At 43.0% G+C, this 20,734-nt stretch overlaps 1 protein-coding gene across 2 annotated transcripts in view; it reads right to left on the reverse strand.

Annotated features, from left to right (window-relative positions):
- WDR27 (WD repeat domain 27) overlaps positions 1–20,734 on the reverse strand; it is a 165,704-nt gene that overhangs the window by 58,212 nt on the left and 86,758 nt on the right. For both annotated transcript variants that reach the window (XM_053590356.1, XM_053590355.1), the window contains exon 24: positions 10,347–10,445. In XM_053590356.1, coding sequence (XP_053446331.1) covers positions 10,347–10,445 — 99 coding nt within the window. The remainder of the gene's footprint in view (positions 1–10,346; positions 10,446–20,734) is intronic.

The raw sequence follows: 20,734 nt of genomic DNA on the forward strand, positions 1-20,734 counted from the left end.
AATGGAAAGAATGCTGGTAAGGACCAGAGGCCGGAGGCCTGAAATGGGATCTGTGCCTCTGACAATCCCCAATTCCTCTAAATGAAATTATGCTTTACAGTCGCTCGAGTCACTGTTTTTTAATGTGCTATGGTTTTAGTTCTGCTCATGTAGCATGAGCAAACAGATTAACAAAGAAGCCATGATGATCTGAGGCGGTGAAGTAACAACTAAGCAGAATGCTCTTCCCCAGTCAAGGCAAGCAAAGAAATTCAATAGCAAATGCCACAACTAGGGCTGCAGACGTGTGGTTAGTCTGTGCCCGGCACATGTTCTCTTCAGCCTCAGGATCTGGAGGGCTTAGCGGCTTGGCGGGCAGGGTGGCAGATGGGCACACCAGTGGTGTGTGCAGGAAGAGGTGCCCGTTAGTACGGCACAAGCGATCCTCTGATCAGGGAAATGCTGAAACGAGCTGCAACTGGTTGGCACTGTGCCAGCCGATTGTGCGTGTGCTGTGATTAACAGCCCTACTCATTGACTCGGGTACCTCCTATGTAATCATTACCAGAAAAACGCAAGTTCAAATATTGAAATAGCATAGGACATAACCAAATAAAAACACTAAAGCATGTCTATCCTTGGGAGATGTAAGCATTTCAGTGCCCAGACCCTTCTGCCACACAGCATGCACCTTGGGCTGTGGTGAGTGCACCAGCAGCACCCCCCAAGTCACGAAGTGCAGCAAGTGATCGCAAAGCAGGACCATCTCTCCAAATCAAAATACAAAGCCTTCCTGGGCACACGCACATGGAAGCCTCATTTTCAACAGAATTCACTCATTCCTGGTGATTTACTGTTATAAATGTTTTAAAAGTAGACTGACTATAAGGATTTTGTTTTCCAGAATTCTGTGTGGGGGCTGTGCATTTTTGCCTCCATAATAAGATCAATACTTTCAGATGAAAAACACTGTCATTTCTAAGCAATGTCAAAACAAAGTTGTTAGGAATAATTGTTATCATAATACATAATATGGATTACTTTATTTTACAGTATTCATTGACCACCGGATCTATACTGGTGATTAAGTTGAGTAATAAGAATAAAAAATGAAAACTATCCTTCCCTTGAAGAACCCAAGGACATGTGACAATTACAATTACAACCCGACACCCCCAAGTGCTGTTTGTGTCCATGAACAGCCTGTCAGTGAAACACCCACTCTGACTGGCTGCAGACTCACTTCCTTTGCTGAGCAGGAAGAGACAATGCCAGGGTCCCAGGGAACCTCCCAGCTTGTTCCCAGAAGGATGCTGTCCTTGCACAAGCCAGCCAGTTGCCCTCAAGGTGCAGCCCAACATCGAGACAGACACAGGTGCCCCCACCCCCACCCCCCAGGAAAGCATGGCTCTGCCTCTGTGACAAGGGCAGTTCAGAGGGGCTTTCTGTCATCTTCTCCCTCCCACCACAGCAGATAAAACTCCCTCTGCCTCCAGACTCTGTGTCACACTGGCTTTTGCTACAGTTCGATACACAAGCCTGAATCTGTGGCCTCAAAACACCACATTTATCACCTATCACCCTCCCTCTGCCCATCCTTCCCCCTCCCTCCTCTCCCTCTCCCCATTCCCCATATTCTTAGGTTATAACTGGGTTATAGCTTTCATATGAAAGCCATAAATTAGTTTCATAGTAGGGCTGAGTACATTGGATAGGTGGGATTACACCTGCGGTGCATCTTACAAGGGTACATGTGAAACTTAGTAAATGTAGAATATAATTGTCTTAACACAATAACTAAGAAAATGCCAGGAAGGCTATTTTAACCAGTGTGATGAAAATGTGTCAAACTGTGTATAAAAGCAATGTATGGTGCCCCATGGTTGCATTAATGTACACAGCTATGATTTAATATTAATAAAAAAAAACCTACCAAATTTAACATTTACTGTTAAATAAAATTTGTATCAGTACTTACATCACTGCCAGCAGTGAGCAGTTGGGGCCCTACTGGGCTACTGGGCTCAGTCCAGCCCCGTCCTCAGACCCCACAGTTGTTGCCAGCAAAGAGCAGGCGTGGTGAGCAGGCATAGCGTGCAGGCACTGCTGAAACCCAGAGCCTGGCAGAAGACAGCCCACCTGCAGGGGACAGCCCACTTGTGGAGGATAACCCACCTGCAGAGGACAGCCCACCTGCAGAGGGCAGAGCCACCTGCAGAGGGCAGAGCCACCTGCAGAACAGGGGACAGCCCATCTGTAGAGGACAGCCCACCTACAGGGGAAAGCCCACCTGCAGGGGACAGTCCACCTGTAGGGGACAGCCCAACTGCAGGGGACAGTCCACCTACAGAGAACAGCCCACCTTCAGGGGACAGTCCACCTGCAGAGGATAGCCCATCTGTAGAGGACAGCCCACCTGCAGGGGAAAGCCCACCTGCAAAGGACAGCCCGCCTGCAGAGGACAGGGCCACCTGCTGAGGGCAGAGCCACCTGCAGAAGACAGCCCATCTGCAGAGGACAGTCCACCTGCAGGGGACAGGGCCACCAACAGAGGGCAGGGTCACCTCCAGTGACCTGGTGCAGAGCCCTCAACAAGGAGACGCAGCAGCAACAGAATCCTGAGATGAAAATACAAACTTCCAAGCTTTTCTATGGATCTATCGAAATAGGGTATGTGGGGTGGAGGCCCAGAAATCATCACTTTTTTCAAAAACACTCCAGCAGATGTTTATGCAATTACATTTTGTGTACCATGACTTTCCAACCCAATCATTTGTCACTCGACTAAGACAAACCCAGTACCTGTCCAGAGTACATAAGCCATAAATCCAGAGGGACAGATTTTCCATTTTGACTACTGTTGGGGAGAGGCAAATCATTCAAATCTGAATCCTGGAATACATTCTGCTATTAATGACTCGAGCTAAAAATCTTTTGCTCTGTAGAACAAAACATGCTCCACTTAGAAGTTGGAGGCCTGAGAGGCCCTGGATGGTGTACAAAAATAATAATGTCCTCCCAGTTCCATAGTCCGGCTTCCTTCCCTTTCTGGGGAAGAAATTTTTCCAGCAGTCACCAATGTTGAAGTCAATGCCTTATTTATGCTTCATCTTAAAGTGCCGTTTGGGCAGCTTTTGCCTGTGTTGTGGTGAGAGGGCCCTGCTGCATGGAGGGCTCCCTTTGGCTATTACAGAAATTACCTGAATGTTGAAATGGGCCACATGCCACTGGCTGGCCAGCCCTTCCTCCAGCCTGCGCAGCGTTTAATTTTGTGGCTTGGCTTTTGACTTTGCCAGAATCTGCAGAACATTTTCCAAAAGGAAGGTAGTATAGATTCCTTAAGAATGAGATTAACTTTTATGATGTGGCATGATGATACAGGAAATATCTGGAAATAACGCTCATCAGAATCAGAATATTCTACGTGAAGCACAGCTTTGAAACCACTCAGCAATGAAGAAAGAAAAACACCAAGAATACCACATTAATAAAAATAGAATCTATGCTACCTCTCATAGTGTAGAAACGAGCAACTTTTTTGAAATTTTGATTTAGAATTCAGTTCTAGTCAATAAGTCTAAGAAGGAAAACATTTTCCAGCTCCTGCGTCTCCACAATAAGTCAGATGTGGTCTATGCCATTGTGTGTGCCTTGTAAAGTTCTGGGCACCTCTCCTCCCCTTTTTCGCTGGTCCTCGCTGGTGATGAAACCAACACCCTCTCCTGTCCCTGCCCAGCTCTGTGGCTGGAGGTGCAGAGGGGTCCAGTGCCCCAGAACACAGGGCTGAAATCAGATGGTGAGGTGTGAACCCAGCTTATCCCCTGACCAAATGCTAGAATCTGTCCAAGAATTTTAACCTCTCTGTGCTGCAGTTTCCTCATCTGAAATATGTGTGTGAAGATGATTAAGTCCCCACTTCCTAAGGTTGTGATGAATAAAGAAAGCAAGCATTTAAAAATGGTGACTTTACACAGCACCTAATAAGAACAGGTAAGTATTTAAACTGAACTCAAGCCATTTTATCTACAAATATAAAATGGAACTTGTGTGCATGGCTTAGACAAGGAACCCAAGTGAGGCCCATTTGGGCAGGGAGGAGGGTGACAGGAGGTGCCCAGAGCACCCAGCGGAGTCAGGGATGGGGACAGTGCCTCATGGGTCTGAACCCAGACAAGGATAGGCTTGTGCCCACTCTGCCATGGTGGGCACCCTGGGCTGGGTTGGTTTGCCCCAAGACCCCAGCACATGCCCAGTGTGTCCCGTCATCATCAGACGGCTTTGCTATCTGCACCCCATCTGAGCCATGTCTGAGAGTAAAGCAGATACACTCATGCGTTATAGACTCACCCCCAGAACCACACACAGAGCTCCACGCTTCCACACTGCAACAACCCTCGTAGTTGAGGAGAGAGCTATTCAAGACCCACAGGGGTCATCTGATTCAACAATCTAACTTTAGAGATAAGAACATAAAGGCTCTAAAGATTTTCTGAGGAACTCTATGGGCAAATATATGAAATTTTTCCTTATTACTTAAATCTCTCTAAAAGGTATGTGTTTAAACAAAATTAATAATAACACCGTACAGGATTTGTGACATACACACATTTACACATTTGTGGCATTATACACACATGTGTATAATGTGTGCTATCTTAGCTCAGGTGTTTTCTATGACAAACACCATAAATTGAGTGGCTTGTAAACAACAAACATTTATTTCCCACAGTTCTGGAAGCTGAAGTCCAAGGTGGAGGTGGTGGAGGCATCTGGTGAGGGTGCACCCCACAGGCAGCGCTGTCCCTCCAGGTCCTCATGTACTGGGTGTAGACAGACTCCCCCAAGTCTCCTCCATAAGGGCACCAATTTCTTTCATTTGCCTCTCCCCTCACAACTACCCACGTCCTAAGGCCCGCCTCTAACACCATCATCTTGGGAGTGAGGATTTCAGCTTGTGAATTTTGGGGACACATAGTAGGTCGTGACCCCTTTGGGGGTCAAATGACCCTTTCACAGGCGTCACCTAAGACCATCCTGCATATCAGATATTTACATTATGATTCATAGCAGTAGCAAAATTATAGTTATGAAATAGCAATGAAAATAATTTTATGGTTGGGGATCACCATAACATGAGGAACTGTATTAAAGGGTTGCAGCATTAGGAAGGTTGAGAACCCACTGGTGTAGAGGATTTGAAGAACGCTATTCACTAACTTGCTAATATGCACAGAACACTCCAGAACCAATTGCAAAATACCCATTCTTTCCAGGTGTACGCAGGACACAAAACAAACGTCAATGGATTCAAACCTTGCAAAGCATATTCTCTGTTCACATAGCATTAAACTAGATAGATCAAAAGAAAGATCTCCCAAATATTTGCAAACAAAATGGCATAGTTTTAGATAATCCACACTGCTAAGCTGCTCTTTCCTGTCTTTACAGAACTTCTTATATGCACCTCACACATTCAAACTCAGGCACACACTGGTTCACATCATAGTTTTCTTTTGCATCCTGGTTCAGATACTTCAGCCCTGCATTTCTTTTGCTAGAATAAGTCTTGTTTGGCTATAGTCTTCACCAGGATAATTTAACAAAGAAGCTTCTTGAATTTGTGCTCCTACCCTCCACAGTTAAATAACTAAACTGGTATCTCTTATGACAAATATACAAATGTCCCCTGAATGTCCAATAAATCAAAGCTGACAACACCCTTCTAAACTGTGAGTGGCCAGGCCCTGTGGCCTATAGCTGCTTGTCCTGGCAGGACAGCCATGTGTGCTCTGACCGCCTTGGAGACGGAGCTGAGCAGCCACTTCCTCGGAGCTGACGGGCTCCCCGCTCGCTGTTAGAGCATCTTGCCACTAGCACTACTTCCATTGTACTAGCACGGTGCTCTTCCTCCAAAGACTCACAAGGCTTTGAGCAATAATAGTGATGAAAATCACTATGAAGTGAGTGTATGATGCCCCATAATCATATCATTGTATACAGTTATGATTTAATAAAAAAAAAAAAAAAGAGGTACTGGAAATAAAATACTTTTGAACACAAAAAAAAAAGAAAATCACTATCTTTTTTAATCATATCTAGCAATTTATTCTGAGAAGCTCAAAACTTCAGCTTTTGAAAGGGGATATCACTCACAATTAAAACTTATTAACAACAACAAAGGCTGGTCATGGACTCTCTCCTGCTTTCATCCCTGGCACACAGTGAGTGGTCACTACCTCTGCCTCTGGCTAACTCTGAATCGGAGCTCCCAGGATTAAGGCAAATGAGCTCTGTGCCCCATCTCCACATGGCCAGATCTTCAGGAATGCTGCCTAACCAGGCTCGCAAGTCTAGAGAGCACCTTCTAGCACCCAGTAAGTGTGCGGTGGACAGGAGTCTTCTGCCCCCAGCATTTCTGCAGTGTCCAGCTCACACTCGCCCATCTTGGGCACCAACTCAACTCATCCCACCAGGACTCAGCAAAAGCAGCCACACGGCCAGGAAAACATGTCTGCAGGACGATAGCTTATCCCTGCAAACAAGTACTGAAATCCAGGGAGTCAGCAGGAGGGGGGCAGCAAGGATCTGCTGAGGGGGAAGAATGCGCCCTTATGTCAGTCTCCCACCGCCTGCTGGAGCTGGGACACTGGTCTCCCGCCTGGATCTAGAACTGACACCAGGCCCCACTCCCTCATTCTTGGTCCTTTAGTTCTAAGATGCAGATGGGGCCACAGCACCAACTGCCACATTGCAGAGGGTGGGGCACGGGACTCCTTAGCCTCCACTGCCACATGAGCCAATTCCCTCCCATAAAACCTTCTCACCCACCCACCCACCTATCTCCTATCGACTTCATTTCTCCTCTGCTGAAAGAGCTGCACCTCCTGTCTGTGGGCTCAGGGCGGAGCCTGGGCCACCTCTGTGTGCAAGTGTGCACCCCACATGCTAGTGAACCTGCCGTGGGACTCAGGGGGTCTTTGCAAGTGAAAATTTCAAATCATTCATTTTATCCAAAGAAGAAAACATGGTAACTTTCCTCAAGGAGTTTATCAATAGTACACAGAGAAATGTGAAAACTTGTGAATCATACAGTTAGGTAACTATTTTGTGTGAATGAAAACCGGCTTAAATGGTTATAGGAAGAAAGACCTTCTCCAGTTTGCTCAGAAAATAACTCTCAGGAGCAGCAAGAGGAGACTTGGGAGAGCAGCCCTCATCCCAGGGGACAGATACCTGCACCCATGCTGATCCCATTGGGCCAGGTGTGGGGAGAAGAGGGAGCAGCACAGTGAGCGAGGTGGGTGACACCGAGGCAGGCAAGGCCGCCTGACAAGTGACATCTGCATGGAGGTACCACAGCGGGCGGTCAGAAGTCAGCAGGGAGGCCCCAAGGGGTGCCCATCTGACCCCCAGAACCTGTGTACCTGTGGCCAGACACAGGAAGAAGGGACTTTGCAGATGTGAGGGGGGTCATGCACCCTGAGATGGGGAGAGCATTCCAGACCAGCCAGTGCAATCCAAGGACCAGATGACCTTACAGAGATCTCTGCGTGGAAGAAGGCAGAGCCAGGCACTGGTGCCTCTGGCTCTGGTGACCACGGGAGGCCCAGGGCCCGAAATGCAGCAGCCTCCAGAGGCTGGAAAGGCAAAGAAACCACTTCCTCGGAGCCTCCAGGAAGAACCAGCCTGCCCCTTCAGGTCAGCCCAGGGAACTCTGTCGGACTTCTGACTGCCAGAGCTGCGGGTAACAGATCTGTGCTGGCATGGCCACCAGTCTGCAGGGACTTACTTCAGCAGCGATAAGAAACTATTAATAGTATTTATCAAAAAATAAACAGTATTTATGTAAACCACCAGAGCATTTTTAGAGGGGAAGGTATTGGCAGTTTTAAGATCTTAGGTTGGAAAGTGCCACAGAAGTTGAGAGAATGATAAGGCAGGTGAACCCCAGCGGACGTCCGCGTTGGGATGGCACAAAAGGTCCCCACGAACCCACAGTTCAAGCCACAGCCTGGCTGTCATGAAAACAACAGAGGGGCTTATCTTCGAGACAGAGCAGGGCCTGGGGCCCAGTTCCCTTTGGAGAGTGTGAAGGGATGGGGAGTTGTGGCTGGAGCCCTGTGAAGGAAGGATCTGCTAAACTCAGCCTAGATTGGGATGAGGGCATGTCCGTCTCCATAAGTTGCCTATTCCAGCTTCGAGAAGGACTTTTAAATAAATACTTAAATGGAAATGGCAAAACAATACATTTTATCTTATTACAAGTGTGTGCAGCACGTAACAGATTTCACAAGAGCGGCATGGTGGGCCTCAGGTGCACTGGGCATTGAAGTCACAGTGCTGTTGACACAAACTTTGTGACACGTGTGGATGTGTGGTCAGACTGGGTCCCAACATCTCCATCTGCAGTGTGGCTGCTGATGTTACAGACAGGACAGTGCCTTGTGCCAGGGCAGGACCCAGCACCTCACCCTGGCGACAGGAAGCTGACAAGAAGCCGACAGGAAGTGAAATGACATGTGCAGGAGAAAGTGGGCTAAAAGCAGCAAAGAAGAGGAAATTCTAAAAGCTCACAAGGAACCAAGAATTATGCTTGTATATTTGCAAACATAAAAGTTGTCAGAGATGGAATTTTTGCATCATGGAAAACATAAACATAGAATGTTGGTATGTTATTGTTATTTTAATGCATCCATTCACTCAGGAAACTGCCCTATTAAGTGTCTGCTGTGTTTCCAGCCATTCAAAGGTGTGCAGCCCCCCAGGAGGCTCCTGGTCCACCCGCCGTGATTGGCACCAACACCAGGAGCCTCTGCGCGGCCTCTGCACCCTCCTGCTCTGTCTCTCCGTGTTATTTGCTTCGCTTTGTTCCTGAAGCCACCTGTCCTGTGGACGGGTCACTAGAGCAGCCCTATGGGGAGGCCACACGGCGGGAAAGGGCACCTCCACCACCAGCCCGGGTGCACCACCTGGCCCCTGGCCCCTGGCCCCTGGCCCTGAGCGCCAGTTCCTACTCCTCCTGCTCCCCACCTGCTCTCCGCAGCGAGGCCAGGCTCACACCCGGCTCACCTGCCGGCTCACGGAGGCCTCCCCTGGCGCCTGGGGTACCTGTGCTCCTCCCATCCCAGCAGCCTGGCAGCCTGTGCTCCTTCTCTCCTAACTGCATGTGGCCACATCTACTTCCTTCAGTTACTGAGATAATCTTGGAGGCAATAGAGACCCACACAGTGTTTTTTCTAAGCAAAGGTTTTAAGTATTCGAAAAGCTCTCTCAGCTCACTCACTCTAAGAGCCGGTCAGATGCCAAGTGCTGGGTCTTCAGAGCAGCTGCCATCTCACCCCACCTGCCAGCAGCTCTTTCCTTCCTCCTCTCATTATCGACCACAGCTCCACTTAGAATGTTACTCACAGGACGCCTCAAAGAAAATAACAACTCAAAACAAAGCACTAGAAACTTCAGAATAGGTGATGGCAACAAACGTCACCAAGAAGAGCCTCACAGGTGAGCCGCGGTCTCTGCGCCTGTGAAAGCAGCTTCTCAGCACTGGCCCGGCAGGGACCAGCTCCTGCAGGGGCCACAGAGATAAACCTGGGTCCTGATGGAAGAGGGTGCTGGAAGCCTTCCAGTCACAGTGCGATGGGACAGGATTTATTTGTTCATGTTTACTTGTGTTTTCAGGACTCCATACACAGAGGTAAATGCGTGGCAGGTGTGGCACCAGGCGCTGGATGGCAACACCAGTGGAAAGTGTGGTGAGACACACGTGCCTGCCACACTCAGTCACACGCCTTAGTACTGAGAATGGTCCCACAACCAGGCTGTTCTCACAATCAAAGCCCCCATCCCAACCACAGAAAATGAAGCTGACAATCCCAAATACTCGAGTGTGACACTTAATACTTTTTTGTATTTTCTGCAAACATCCCCCTTGACATTAACACAAGGCCATTCATTTTCCATACAATTCATTTGCAAATGTTATTGTCTTTTCATCTTTGCTCCTAATTTAGATGGTTTCTTTAAATCACGTGGTTCTATTCCATATTCGAATTCTTTTCACAACAACTTCAAAGTCCTACCCTTACTGTACTCCTTGCTCTCTGCAGTTTTAGCCGCAGTGTTCATCTCAGTGTACACATAGCCGTATGTGGCCACAGGTGTCTCCACACCAAGCAGGCACAGGCACAGAGCAGCGCGGGCCTAAACTACAGAGATTTCATTCCCAAGTTCTCCCTGTACTCAGTGGAAACTGGTATGTGACCTTAAGTATTATAAAATTTCACCAAAATAAAGTCTGACAGATACAACTCTGGTGCAAGCTCTGCATGCAGCAAGCCACGCCCCCCACACACACACACACACTGTACCTGGGGTGCAGACGGGTTGAAGGCCACACTGGTGACAGTGTCTGTGTGCCCCGCCAGTCGGTGAGAAAAAGTGCTTGAGCCCAGCTCGTACACGTAAGCCTGCAGGACGAGACAGAATTCTGCATCAATCCAGAGTCAGGAGTTGGCTGTCCCTTACCCCCACCCAATGCTGTGCAGAGCTCTTCGTCATCAGAGTGGTCCACAGTTGACCCAGTGGGACAGCAACTGCCGACCCAAGCAACAAAGCGCCATGGGAGCTGCGGGAACTACGGCCATAAACAATGCATCTTCTCTTTCCTCTTTTTGAATGTCTTATCAAACTTAAACTTTCAATCTCCTATCATAAGACTCCATAACACCCACTCAACAGTTTTAAGTGAATGCTTACAATTGATAGTTAGCTTTAAGGAGGGCGTGCAGGTTTTATCATTTAACCTTTCCTTGAAGTCCCAAATTGAGTGAGAAAAAATGATTCCATAGTTTCCTCACCTGTAAACTTGAGAGAGAACTACATGGATTGTACTTTGCTTCCTACTAGTCAGCTCAGAATTTGAGCAATTAAAACATTTTGAAATTTTTCCTGTCTATTGATAAGTTCTTCTCTAATGGCATTTTATATGTGTGAGAGAGGGCTGAGAAAATGTGGACATGTTTTAAGAAAGAAAAAACTATATTAAAATTGAAATAGTATATAAGGTCAATAACTTGTGCGTTGTACCTTGAGCCTCTTATAATTGCAGAAGTCAAACTTGACTTGAGCATTACAATTCTAACAGTTTTTCTCTTTCTTAAAACCTATCTACATTTTTTGGCACCAAAAAATGCTTTATTTGTGTGACAAAATCTGGTATGGGATACCATGCTGAGAGATGACATAATTGTTAAGTAGCAAAGTGTGTTAACAAGCCTGCAGGCTTTCCGGAAAGTACCCAGCCATGCGTGTCTCTGTTTTTCATATACGGGTCTGGGTACTTTGTAGACAGCCCTCATATTCTCTGAACTTCTCCAGTAATGAAGATAAATGCCAAATTGCAGCAGAAGAAAGATGTCAAAGTTACTCTTTTTCCACAAAAAACATTCCTTTCCAAATAAATTATATGGCATCCATTTATGGTTGACATGGTGTTATGAGATGCATATGGATCGCACAGGTCACTGCAGTGAGCAAATTAACACATCTGTCAACTCACATTGCTGCTTTTGTGTGGCAAGAGCAGCTAAAATGTATTTGTTTATTTTTAAAACCCTAATACGGCACAACTATATGAATGTTCCTCCCTGTACTGTACATCAGACCCTGGACCTGCCCCGTCCTGCACACCTGCTATTCTGTGTCCTCAGATCCACTTCTCCCGTCCCTCTCCCCATCCTCCCCTGTGGTGACCACGGCTTCACTATCTGGCTTTGTGTATTTGAGCTCTATTTTTATGTATCAGCTTCAATTACATAATCACCTCTTGTTAAAAAGCCCTTCTTAATATTTAACTTTTGTATGAAATCTCAAAATACATATAAAATGCCACCATTATATCATAAAAAGAGGCTAAGTAAACACCGTCTAAAAAATGGGTGTTATTACTTTTTTTATGTAAAAATGAAATTACATGAAATGTATCTTGGAACAGAAGGTTCTTGAGGCACACAAATTTTTTGATCATGACCTTAACCGTGAGACAGCGATTCACAGCCCTGGATGGCAGCAGTATTTTCCTACAGTGTGGTGATTCTTGCATAATAGAGTGGGATGGTGACCACTAAGCCCGCAAATTACTCAATTTAATTACAATCCAGGCGTCAACAAAAGTGTTTTACTTAGAGGTAATAATTTGATTCACAAAGCACCTTCTCTCTGAGGAGGAGAAACAAGCCATGACTGACACATGCCAAGAAGCTAGTGCGACCTGAAATAAGACCCATGCAAGGGAATCTTGTGCCAAAACCAAATTTTTAAGTCCTGAGAAAAGGGGGAGAAAAACAAGGAAGAAATATCTTTTCAGGCAAAAGATGAGGACATGGCCCCAATCATGTGGGTGCTGAATAATGCTCGGTGCCTGAGACGATTGATTTGGATCTTTTGAATTGAGCCAATCACCTGAGGACTATTCAATTGGTGCCCTGGGTGTGTGGTTGTAGGAAGGTTTGATTTTCCTTTACCAGTTGTTACCTGTGGGAGGTGGGGTGACTTAATTGCTGGTATTTCTCCACAGCTGAGACTTCAACCCAGAGTAACTATTTCACTAGGATCGGACAGAGACCAGCTGAAAACAACACAGAGCCACATAGCCCCACCACACCAAACAGGTCCCCAGTTGCTCAGGCTGTAGCACTGTACAGGTCCTCGACAAAGCTCCAGGGGAAAAGTCAAACGGTGTAAAATAATCATAGGGTGGAATCAGAGGAAAAACTCTGGTAACATGAATAACCAGAATAGATCAACCCCCCACCTAAGAAAGATATGGCAGATGTAACTGAAGATCTCATTCATAAAGAGCTGGCTGAGATGTCAGAAATCGAACTCAGAATTTGGATTGCAAACAAGATTAATAGAATGGAGGAAAATTTGGAATTAGAAATTCAAGGAGCAATTCAAAAGTCGCAATTAGAAATTCGAGGAGAAATTCAAACGTTGTCTCAAGAATTCAACGAATTTAAAGACAAAACCACCAAAGATTTTGACACACTGAAGCAAGAATTTGCAGCTCTCAAAGATCTGAAAAATACAGTAGAATCCCTCAGTAACAGAGTAGAGCAAGCAGAAGAAAGGATTTCTGACATTGAAGACAAAGCCTTTGAACATTCCCAACTCTCAAAGAGGAAGAGAAATGGAGAGCAAAAACGGATCATGTGCTCAGAGAGCTCTGGGATAATTCAAAGAAGGCTAATATCCGCCTCATTGGAATCCCTGAAAGTGATGAAGTGGCTTTGCAAGGCACAGAGGCCCTTCTCCATGAAATTATGAAAGAAAATTTTTCACACATGCCAAGAGATTCTAAAATTCAGATAGCAGACAGTTTCAGAACACCAGCACGACTCAACCCAAATAAGACATCCCCCAGGCATATCATAAATAACTTCACTAAAGTTAATATGAAGGAAAAAATTGGGAAAGCAGCCAGATGTAAGAAATCCATTACCTACAAAGGGAAGAATATTAGAATGACTGTGGATCTCTCTGCTGAAACTTTTCAGGCCAGAAGAGGGTGGTCATCGACTTTTAATCTCCTAAAGCAAAATAACTTTCAACCCCGGATCCTGTATCCAGCTAAACTGAGTTTCATTTATGATGGAAAAATTAAATACTTTAATGACATTCATATGTTGAAGAAATTTGCCATGACCAAACCAGCTCTTCAGGATATTCTCAGACCTATCCTCCATAATGAACAGCCCAACCCTCTACCACAAAAGTAAACTCACTAAGAAACTTTTGATCAAACTCCAACTTCTGCAGTGGCAAAAGAATTAAAAATGACCACTGGACTTTCGAAAAACTTGACACCCCAAATTTTACCAGACTTACCAATATTCTACATTAATGTGAATAGCTTATCCTGTCCCTTAAAGAGGCACAGGTTGGCTGACTGGATACAAATAGTCAGGCCAGATATTTGCTGCATACAAGAATCACATCTTACCTTAAAAGATAAATATAGACTCAGGGTGAAAGGATGGTCGTCCATATTTCAGGCCAATGGTAATCATAAAAAAAGCAGGTATTGCAATTCTATTTGCAGACACAATAGGCTTTAAACCAACAAAACTAAGGAAAGATAAGAATGGTCACTTCACATTTGTTAAGGGTAATACGCAATATGATGAGATTTCATTTATTAATATTTATGCACCCAACCAGAATGCGCCCCAGTTTATAAGAGAAACTCTAACAGACATGAGCAACTTGATATCCTCCAGCTCCATAATAGTCAGAAATTTCAACATCCCTTTGGCAGTGTTGGATAGATCCTCCAATAAGAAGCTGACCAAAGAAATTTTAGAATTAAACCTAACCATCCAACATTTGGATTTAGCAGACATCTACAGAACATTTCATCCCAACAAAACTGAATACACATACTTCTCATCAGCCCACGGAACATACTCCAAAATCGATCACATCTTAGGTCACAAATCTAACCTCAGTAAATTTAAAGGAATAGAAATTATTCCTTGCATCTTCTTGGACCACCATGGACTGAAAGTTGAACTCAGTGACAACAGGAATCTGCATACTCATACGAAAACATGGAAGTTAAATAACCTTATGCTGAATGATAGTGGGGTCATAGATGAGATGAAGAAGAAAATTGCCAAATTTTGGGAATAAAACTACAATGAAGACACGAGTTATCAGAACTTCTGGGATACCGCAAAGGCAGTCCTAAGAGGGAAATTTATAGCATTACAAGCCTTCCTCAAGAGAACGGAAAGAGAGGAAGTTAACAACTTAATGGGACATCTCAAGCAACTAGAAAAGGAAGAACATTCCAACCCAGAACCCAGTAGAAGAAAAGAAATAACCAAAATTAGAGAAAAATTAAATGAAATTGAAAACAAAAGAATTATACAACACATCAAAAAATCAAAAAGTTCATTTTTTGAAAAGGTCAATAAAATAGATAAACCTTTGGCCAACCTAAGAAGGAAAAAAAGAGTAAAATCTCTAACTCATGAATCAGAAATGACAAAGACAAAATAACAACAGACTCCTCAGAAATTTAAAAAATCCTTAATGAATATTAGAAGAAACTTTATTCTCAGATATATGAAAATCTGAAGGAAATTGACCAATACTTGGAAGCATGTCACCTTCCAAGACTTAGCCAGAATCAAGTGGAAAATTTGAACAGGCCCATATCAAGTTCTGAAATAGCATCAACCATACAAAATCTCCCTAAAAAGAAAAGCCCGGGACCAGATGGCTTCACGTCAGAATTCTACCAAACCTTTAAAGAGGAACTAGTACCTATATTACTCAACCTGTTCCAAAATATAGAAATAGAAGGAAGACTACCCAACGTGTTCTATGAAGCAAACATCACCCTGATCCCCAAACCAGGAAAAGACCCAACAAGAAAAGAAAATTATAGACCAATATCACTAATGAATATAGATGCAAAAATATTCAACAAGATACTAACAAACAGAATCCAGCAACACATCAAGCAAATTATACATCATGACCAAGTCGGTTTTATCCCAGGGTCTCAAGGCTGGTTCAATATACGTAAATCTATAAATGTAATTCAGCACATAAACAAATTAAAAAACAAAGACCATACGATTCTCTCAATTGATGTAGAAAAAGCTTTTGATAATATCCAGCATCCCTTCATGATCAGAGCACTTAAGAAAATTGGTATAGAAGGGACATTTCTTAAACTGATAGAGGCCATCTACAGCAAACCCACAGCCAATATCGTATTGAATGGAGTTAAATTGAAATCATTTCAATCAGATCAGGAACCAGACAAGGCTGCCCATTGTCTCCACTGCTCTTTAACATTGGAATGGAAGTTTTAGTCATTGCAATTTGGGAAGAAAAGGCAATCAAGAGTATCCATATAGGGTCAGAGGAGATCAAACTTTCACTCTTTGCAGATGATATGATTGTATATCTCAAAAACACCAGGGATTCTACTACAAAACTCTTAGAAGTGATCAATGAATACAGCAGCGTCTCAGGTTACAAAACCAACATTCATAAATCCGTAGCCTTTATACATACCAACAATAGTCAAGGTGTAAAAACAGTTAAGGACTCTATTCTGTTCATAGTAGTGCCAAAGTAGATGAAATATCTGGGAGTTTATCGAACAGAGGATGTGAAAGATCTCTATAAAGAGAACTATGATACTCTAAGAAAAGAAATAGCTGAAAATGTTAACAAATGGAAAAACATACCATGCTCATGGCTGGGAGGAATCAACATTGTTAAAATGTCCATATTACCCAGAGCAATATACAATTTTAATGCAATCCCTATTAAAGCTCCACTGTCATATGTTAAAGATCTTGAAAAAATAATACTTCGTTTTATATGGAATCAGATAAAACCTCGAATAGCCAAGACATTACTCAGAAATAAAAACAAAGCAGGAAGAATCACACTACCAGACCTCAGACTATATAATAAATCGATAGTGATCAAAGCAGCATGGTACTGGCACAAAAACAGAGAGGTAGATGTCTGGAACAGAATAGAGAACCAAGAGATTAACCCAGCTACTTACCATTATTTGATCTTTGATAAGCCAATTAATAACATTCAGTGGGGAAAAGATTCCCTATTTAACAAATGGTGCTGGGTGAACTGGCTGGCAACCTGTAGAAGACTGAAACTGGACCCACACCTTTCACCATTAACTAACATAGACTCTCACTGGATTAAAGATTTAAACTTAAGACATGAAACTATAAAAATACTAGAAGAGAGTGCAGGGAAAACCATTGAAGAAATCGGTCTGGGTGAGTATTTTATGAGGAGGCACCCCCCCAGGCAATTGAAGCAGCTTCAAAAATACACTACTGGGACCTGATCAAACTAAAACACTTCTGCACAGCCAAGAATATAGTAAGTAAAGCAATCAGACAGCCCTCAGAATGAGAGAAGATATTTGCAGGTTATGTCTCTGACAAAGGTTTAATAATTAGAATCCACAGAGAACTCAAACGTATAAGCAAGAAAAGAACAAGTGATCCCATCCCAGGCAGGGCAAGGGACTTGAAGGGAAACTTCTCCAAAGAAGACAGGCGCACAGCCTACAGACATATGAAAAAAATGCTCATCATCTTTAATCATCAGAGAAAAGCAAATCAAAACTACTTTGAGATATCATCTAACTCCAGTAAGATTAGCCTATATCACAAAATCCCAAGACCAGAAATGTTGACCTGGATGTGGAGAAAAGGGAACACTTCTACACTGCTGGTGGGAATGCAAATTAATACATTCCTTTTGGAAAGATGTTTGGAGAACACTTAGAGATCTAAAAATAGATCTGCCATTCAATCCCATAATTCCTCTACTAGGTATATACCCAGAAGACCAAAAATCACATGATAACAAATATATTTGTACCAGAATGTTTATTGCAGCCCAATTCATAATTGCTAAGACATGGAAAAAGCCCAAGTGCCCATCGATCCACGAATGGATCAATAAATTGTGGTATATGTACACCATGGAATATTATGCAGCCTTAAAGAAAGATGGAGACTTTACCTCCTTCATGTTTACATGGATGGAGCTGGAACATATTCTTCTTAGTAAAGTATCTCAAGAATGGAAGAAAAAGTACCCAATGTACTCAGCCCTACTATGAAACTAATTTATGGCTTTCACATGAAAGCTATAACCCAGTTATAACCTAAGAATAGGGGAAAGAGTGAAAGAAAAGAAGGTGGGAGGTGGGCGGAGGGAGGGTGATTGGTGGGATTACACCTGCGGTGCATCTTACAAGGGTACATGTGAAACTTAGTAAATGTAGAATATAAATGTCTTAACACAGTAAGAAAATGCCAGGAAGGCTATGTTAACCAGTGTGATGAAAATGTGTCAAACAGTCTATAAAACCAGTGTATGGTGCCCCATGATCACATTAATGTACACAGCTGTGATTTAATTAAAAAAAAAAAAAGTTTGTTAAGTGACTCAGTGCCTGTAGTTCAAGCAGCTAAGGTGCCAGCCACATACACCAGAGCTGGTGGATTCAAATCCACCACGGGCCTGCCAAACAACAATGACGACTATAACCGAAAAACACCTGGGCCTTGTGGCAGATACCTGTAGTCCCAGTGACTTGGGAGGCTGAGGCAAGAGAACTGCTTAAGCCCAGGAGTTGGAGGTTGCTGTGAGCTGTGAGGCCACTGCACTCTACCCAGGGCGACAGCTTGAGGCTCTGTCTCAATAAAATAAAAATAAATAAATAAATAAATAAATATTTGGTGAGATGCCCTGATGAATTATCTGGATCTGATAATATTTTACAAAAGACCTCTTGGAAAAATTTTCCCTATTTATTCTATGAAAATTGGACTATATTTTTTTTCCTTTAGTGAAAGTTTTGATAAATTATACTTGCTGGACATCCATTGTTTGTGGGCTTTCATATTTATTTGCACAATTTTTTTTTATTGTTGGGGATTCACTGAGGGTACAAAGAACCAGATTACATTGATTGCATTTATTAAATAAAGACCCTCTTATAATTGTGTCCCACCCCCAAAAGGCGTACCACACACTGTGACCCCCTTACCCCTCCCTCCTTCCCTCGCTCTGCTCTCCCCTTCCCCCACCCCCACCATGTACTAGGTCAATAATTGTCCTCATATCAGAACTGAGTACGTAGGATTCATGCTTCTCCATTCTTGTGATGCTTTACTAAGAATAATGTCTTCCACGTCCATCCAGGTTAATACGAAGGATGTAAAGTCTCCATCTTTTTTAATGGCTGAATAGTATTCCATGGTATACATATACCACAGCTGGTTAATCCATTCCTGGGTTGGTGGGCATTTAGGCTGTGTCCACAATTTGGCGATTGTAAATTGAGCTGCAATAAACAGTCTAGTGCCAATGTCCTTATGTTAAAAGGATTTTTTTCCTTCTTGGTAGATGCCCAGTAATGGGATTGCAGGATCAAATGGGAGGTCTAGTTTGAGTTCTATGAGGTTTCTCCATACTTCCTTCCAGAAAGGTTGTATTATTTGCAGTCCCACCAGCAGTGTAAAAGTGTTCCCTTCTTTCCGCATCCATGCCAGCATCTGCAGTTTTGAGATTTTATGTTCCATTCTCACTGCAGTTTAATGTTTTTCGGAAGTTCCTGTGTTCCACGTTTTTTTCTTATTTATTATATATTTAACTTTACTTTTTAAAAATTTAGATTGAAGTTTATTTTGTTGCATATTTAGAAAAAAAAGCATTCTAATTTATTTCTCCTACTGTTTTTCTTTTCCTAACGTGTTGTCTGCTTTTATTTCTATTAGTTCCTTTATTCTGATTTATTTTGGTGTCCCTTTTGTGTCTTTTTAGACAAATCATTCACTTATTTCCCCCCTTTTATCTGTATGATGTATGTGCTATAAATTTCCTTTCCTTTCCATGCTCTGGCGGAAGGGCGTCCAAAAGACGCTGATAGATCATGTTAGATACATCGTTGTTTTTAAGAAATTCTTCAATTTCATATTTTGTTTTACATTTTCACACTGAGAGCTGCTCAATATAATTTTAATATCTAGATAGAGGAGACCTTTTATTTTTTTCTCTTATTACCAATTTATAGTATGACTGCATTATATGGAGAGAATGCTGATGTTTTTGTTCTTATTTTAATGTATTAAGCTTTTCTCTGGGGACTTACACATTGTCATTGCTCATATACATTGCATATGCATTCAGAAAGAAGGTGACTTCCTTGTGGGCACACACTGCAGAGTGCACCCATGACAGACCGTGCTGGGGACAAATGCATAGCTGGGGACGGCGCTCAGGCTCCCACTGCCTGTGGTTTCCATGCTCTTGACTGCCAAGGACTGAGTGGGACCGGTGAGTCTCCATTATTAGTGCTGGGCTGTTCACTATTTGTTTATCATGGTTTCTACTTTGTGAAATTTGTGTTTATTTTCCTGAATGATTTGATATGAATAAATAGTTCCATTGTGAATTTCAGCATTTTGCCTCATTATGTTTCTTAATTGAATTGTGCTTTGTGTGATGTCAAGATCACGTGAGCTGCTGTATTTGTATTTTCATTTACCTGGTACATTTAAAAATCAAACTTCTAAAAAATGAAGTTAAGAAAAAAATCTTAAAAGCAGCCAGAAAAATAAATTAAGCATATAGGAAAACAACAATTGGGACAACTTCAGCCAGAAAACAGTAAAATGGCATGTTTAAGAAAAGAATTGTCAAATCAGAATTCCATCCCAGTGAAAAGAAGTTTTGAAATGTAGGCAAAATGAAGATATTTTAGGATGAAAGAAAACTGGGAGAATTCACAGCCAATAGAGCTGCACTTTTTAAAACAAATGCCAAAGAAAATTCTCCAGGCAGTAAGAGAAATCACACTGAAGGGAAACTTGAAACTTGGTACTTTTTTTTTTTTTTTTCAGTTTTCGGCCGGGGCTGGGTTCAAACCCACCACCTCCAGCATATGGGACCGGCACCCTACTCCTTTGAGCCACAGGCGCCGCCCAGAAACATGAAACTTAAGGAATGAAAAAAAGTACAGATATGATTAAGTGTCCAGGTAAATATATTACACTATCATATTCCTCTAAATTCCTTTAAAACGTGTATAATTGTTGAAATTTAAAGGTTATAACATTATGTGACCGAGTTTTGAACACATGTAGATATAACGCGTATGACAACTACAATATAATGTGGA

The sequence above is a fragment of the Nycticebus coucang genome, chromosome 5 (genome assembly GCF_027406575.1).
Source record: "Nycticebus coucang isolate mNycCou1 chromosome 5, mNycCou1.pri, whole genome shotgun sequence".
Classification (NCBI taxonomy): domain Eukaryota; kingdom Metazoa; phylum Chordata; class Mammalia; order Primates; family Lorisidae; genus Nycticebus; species Nycticebus coucang.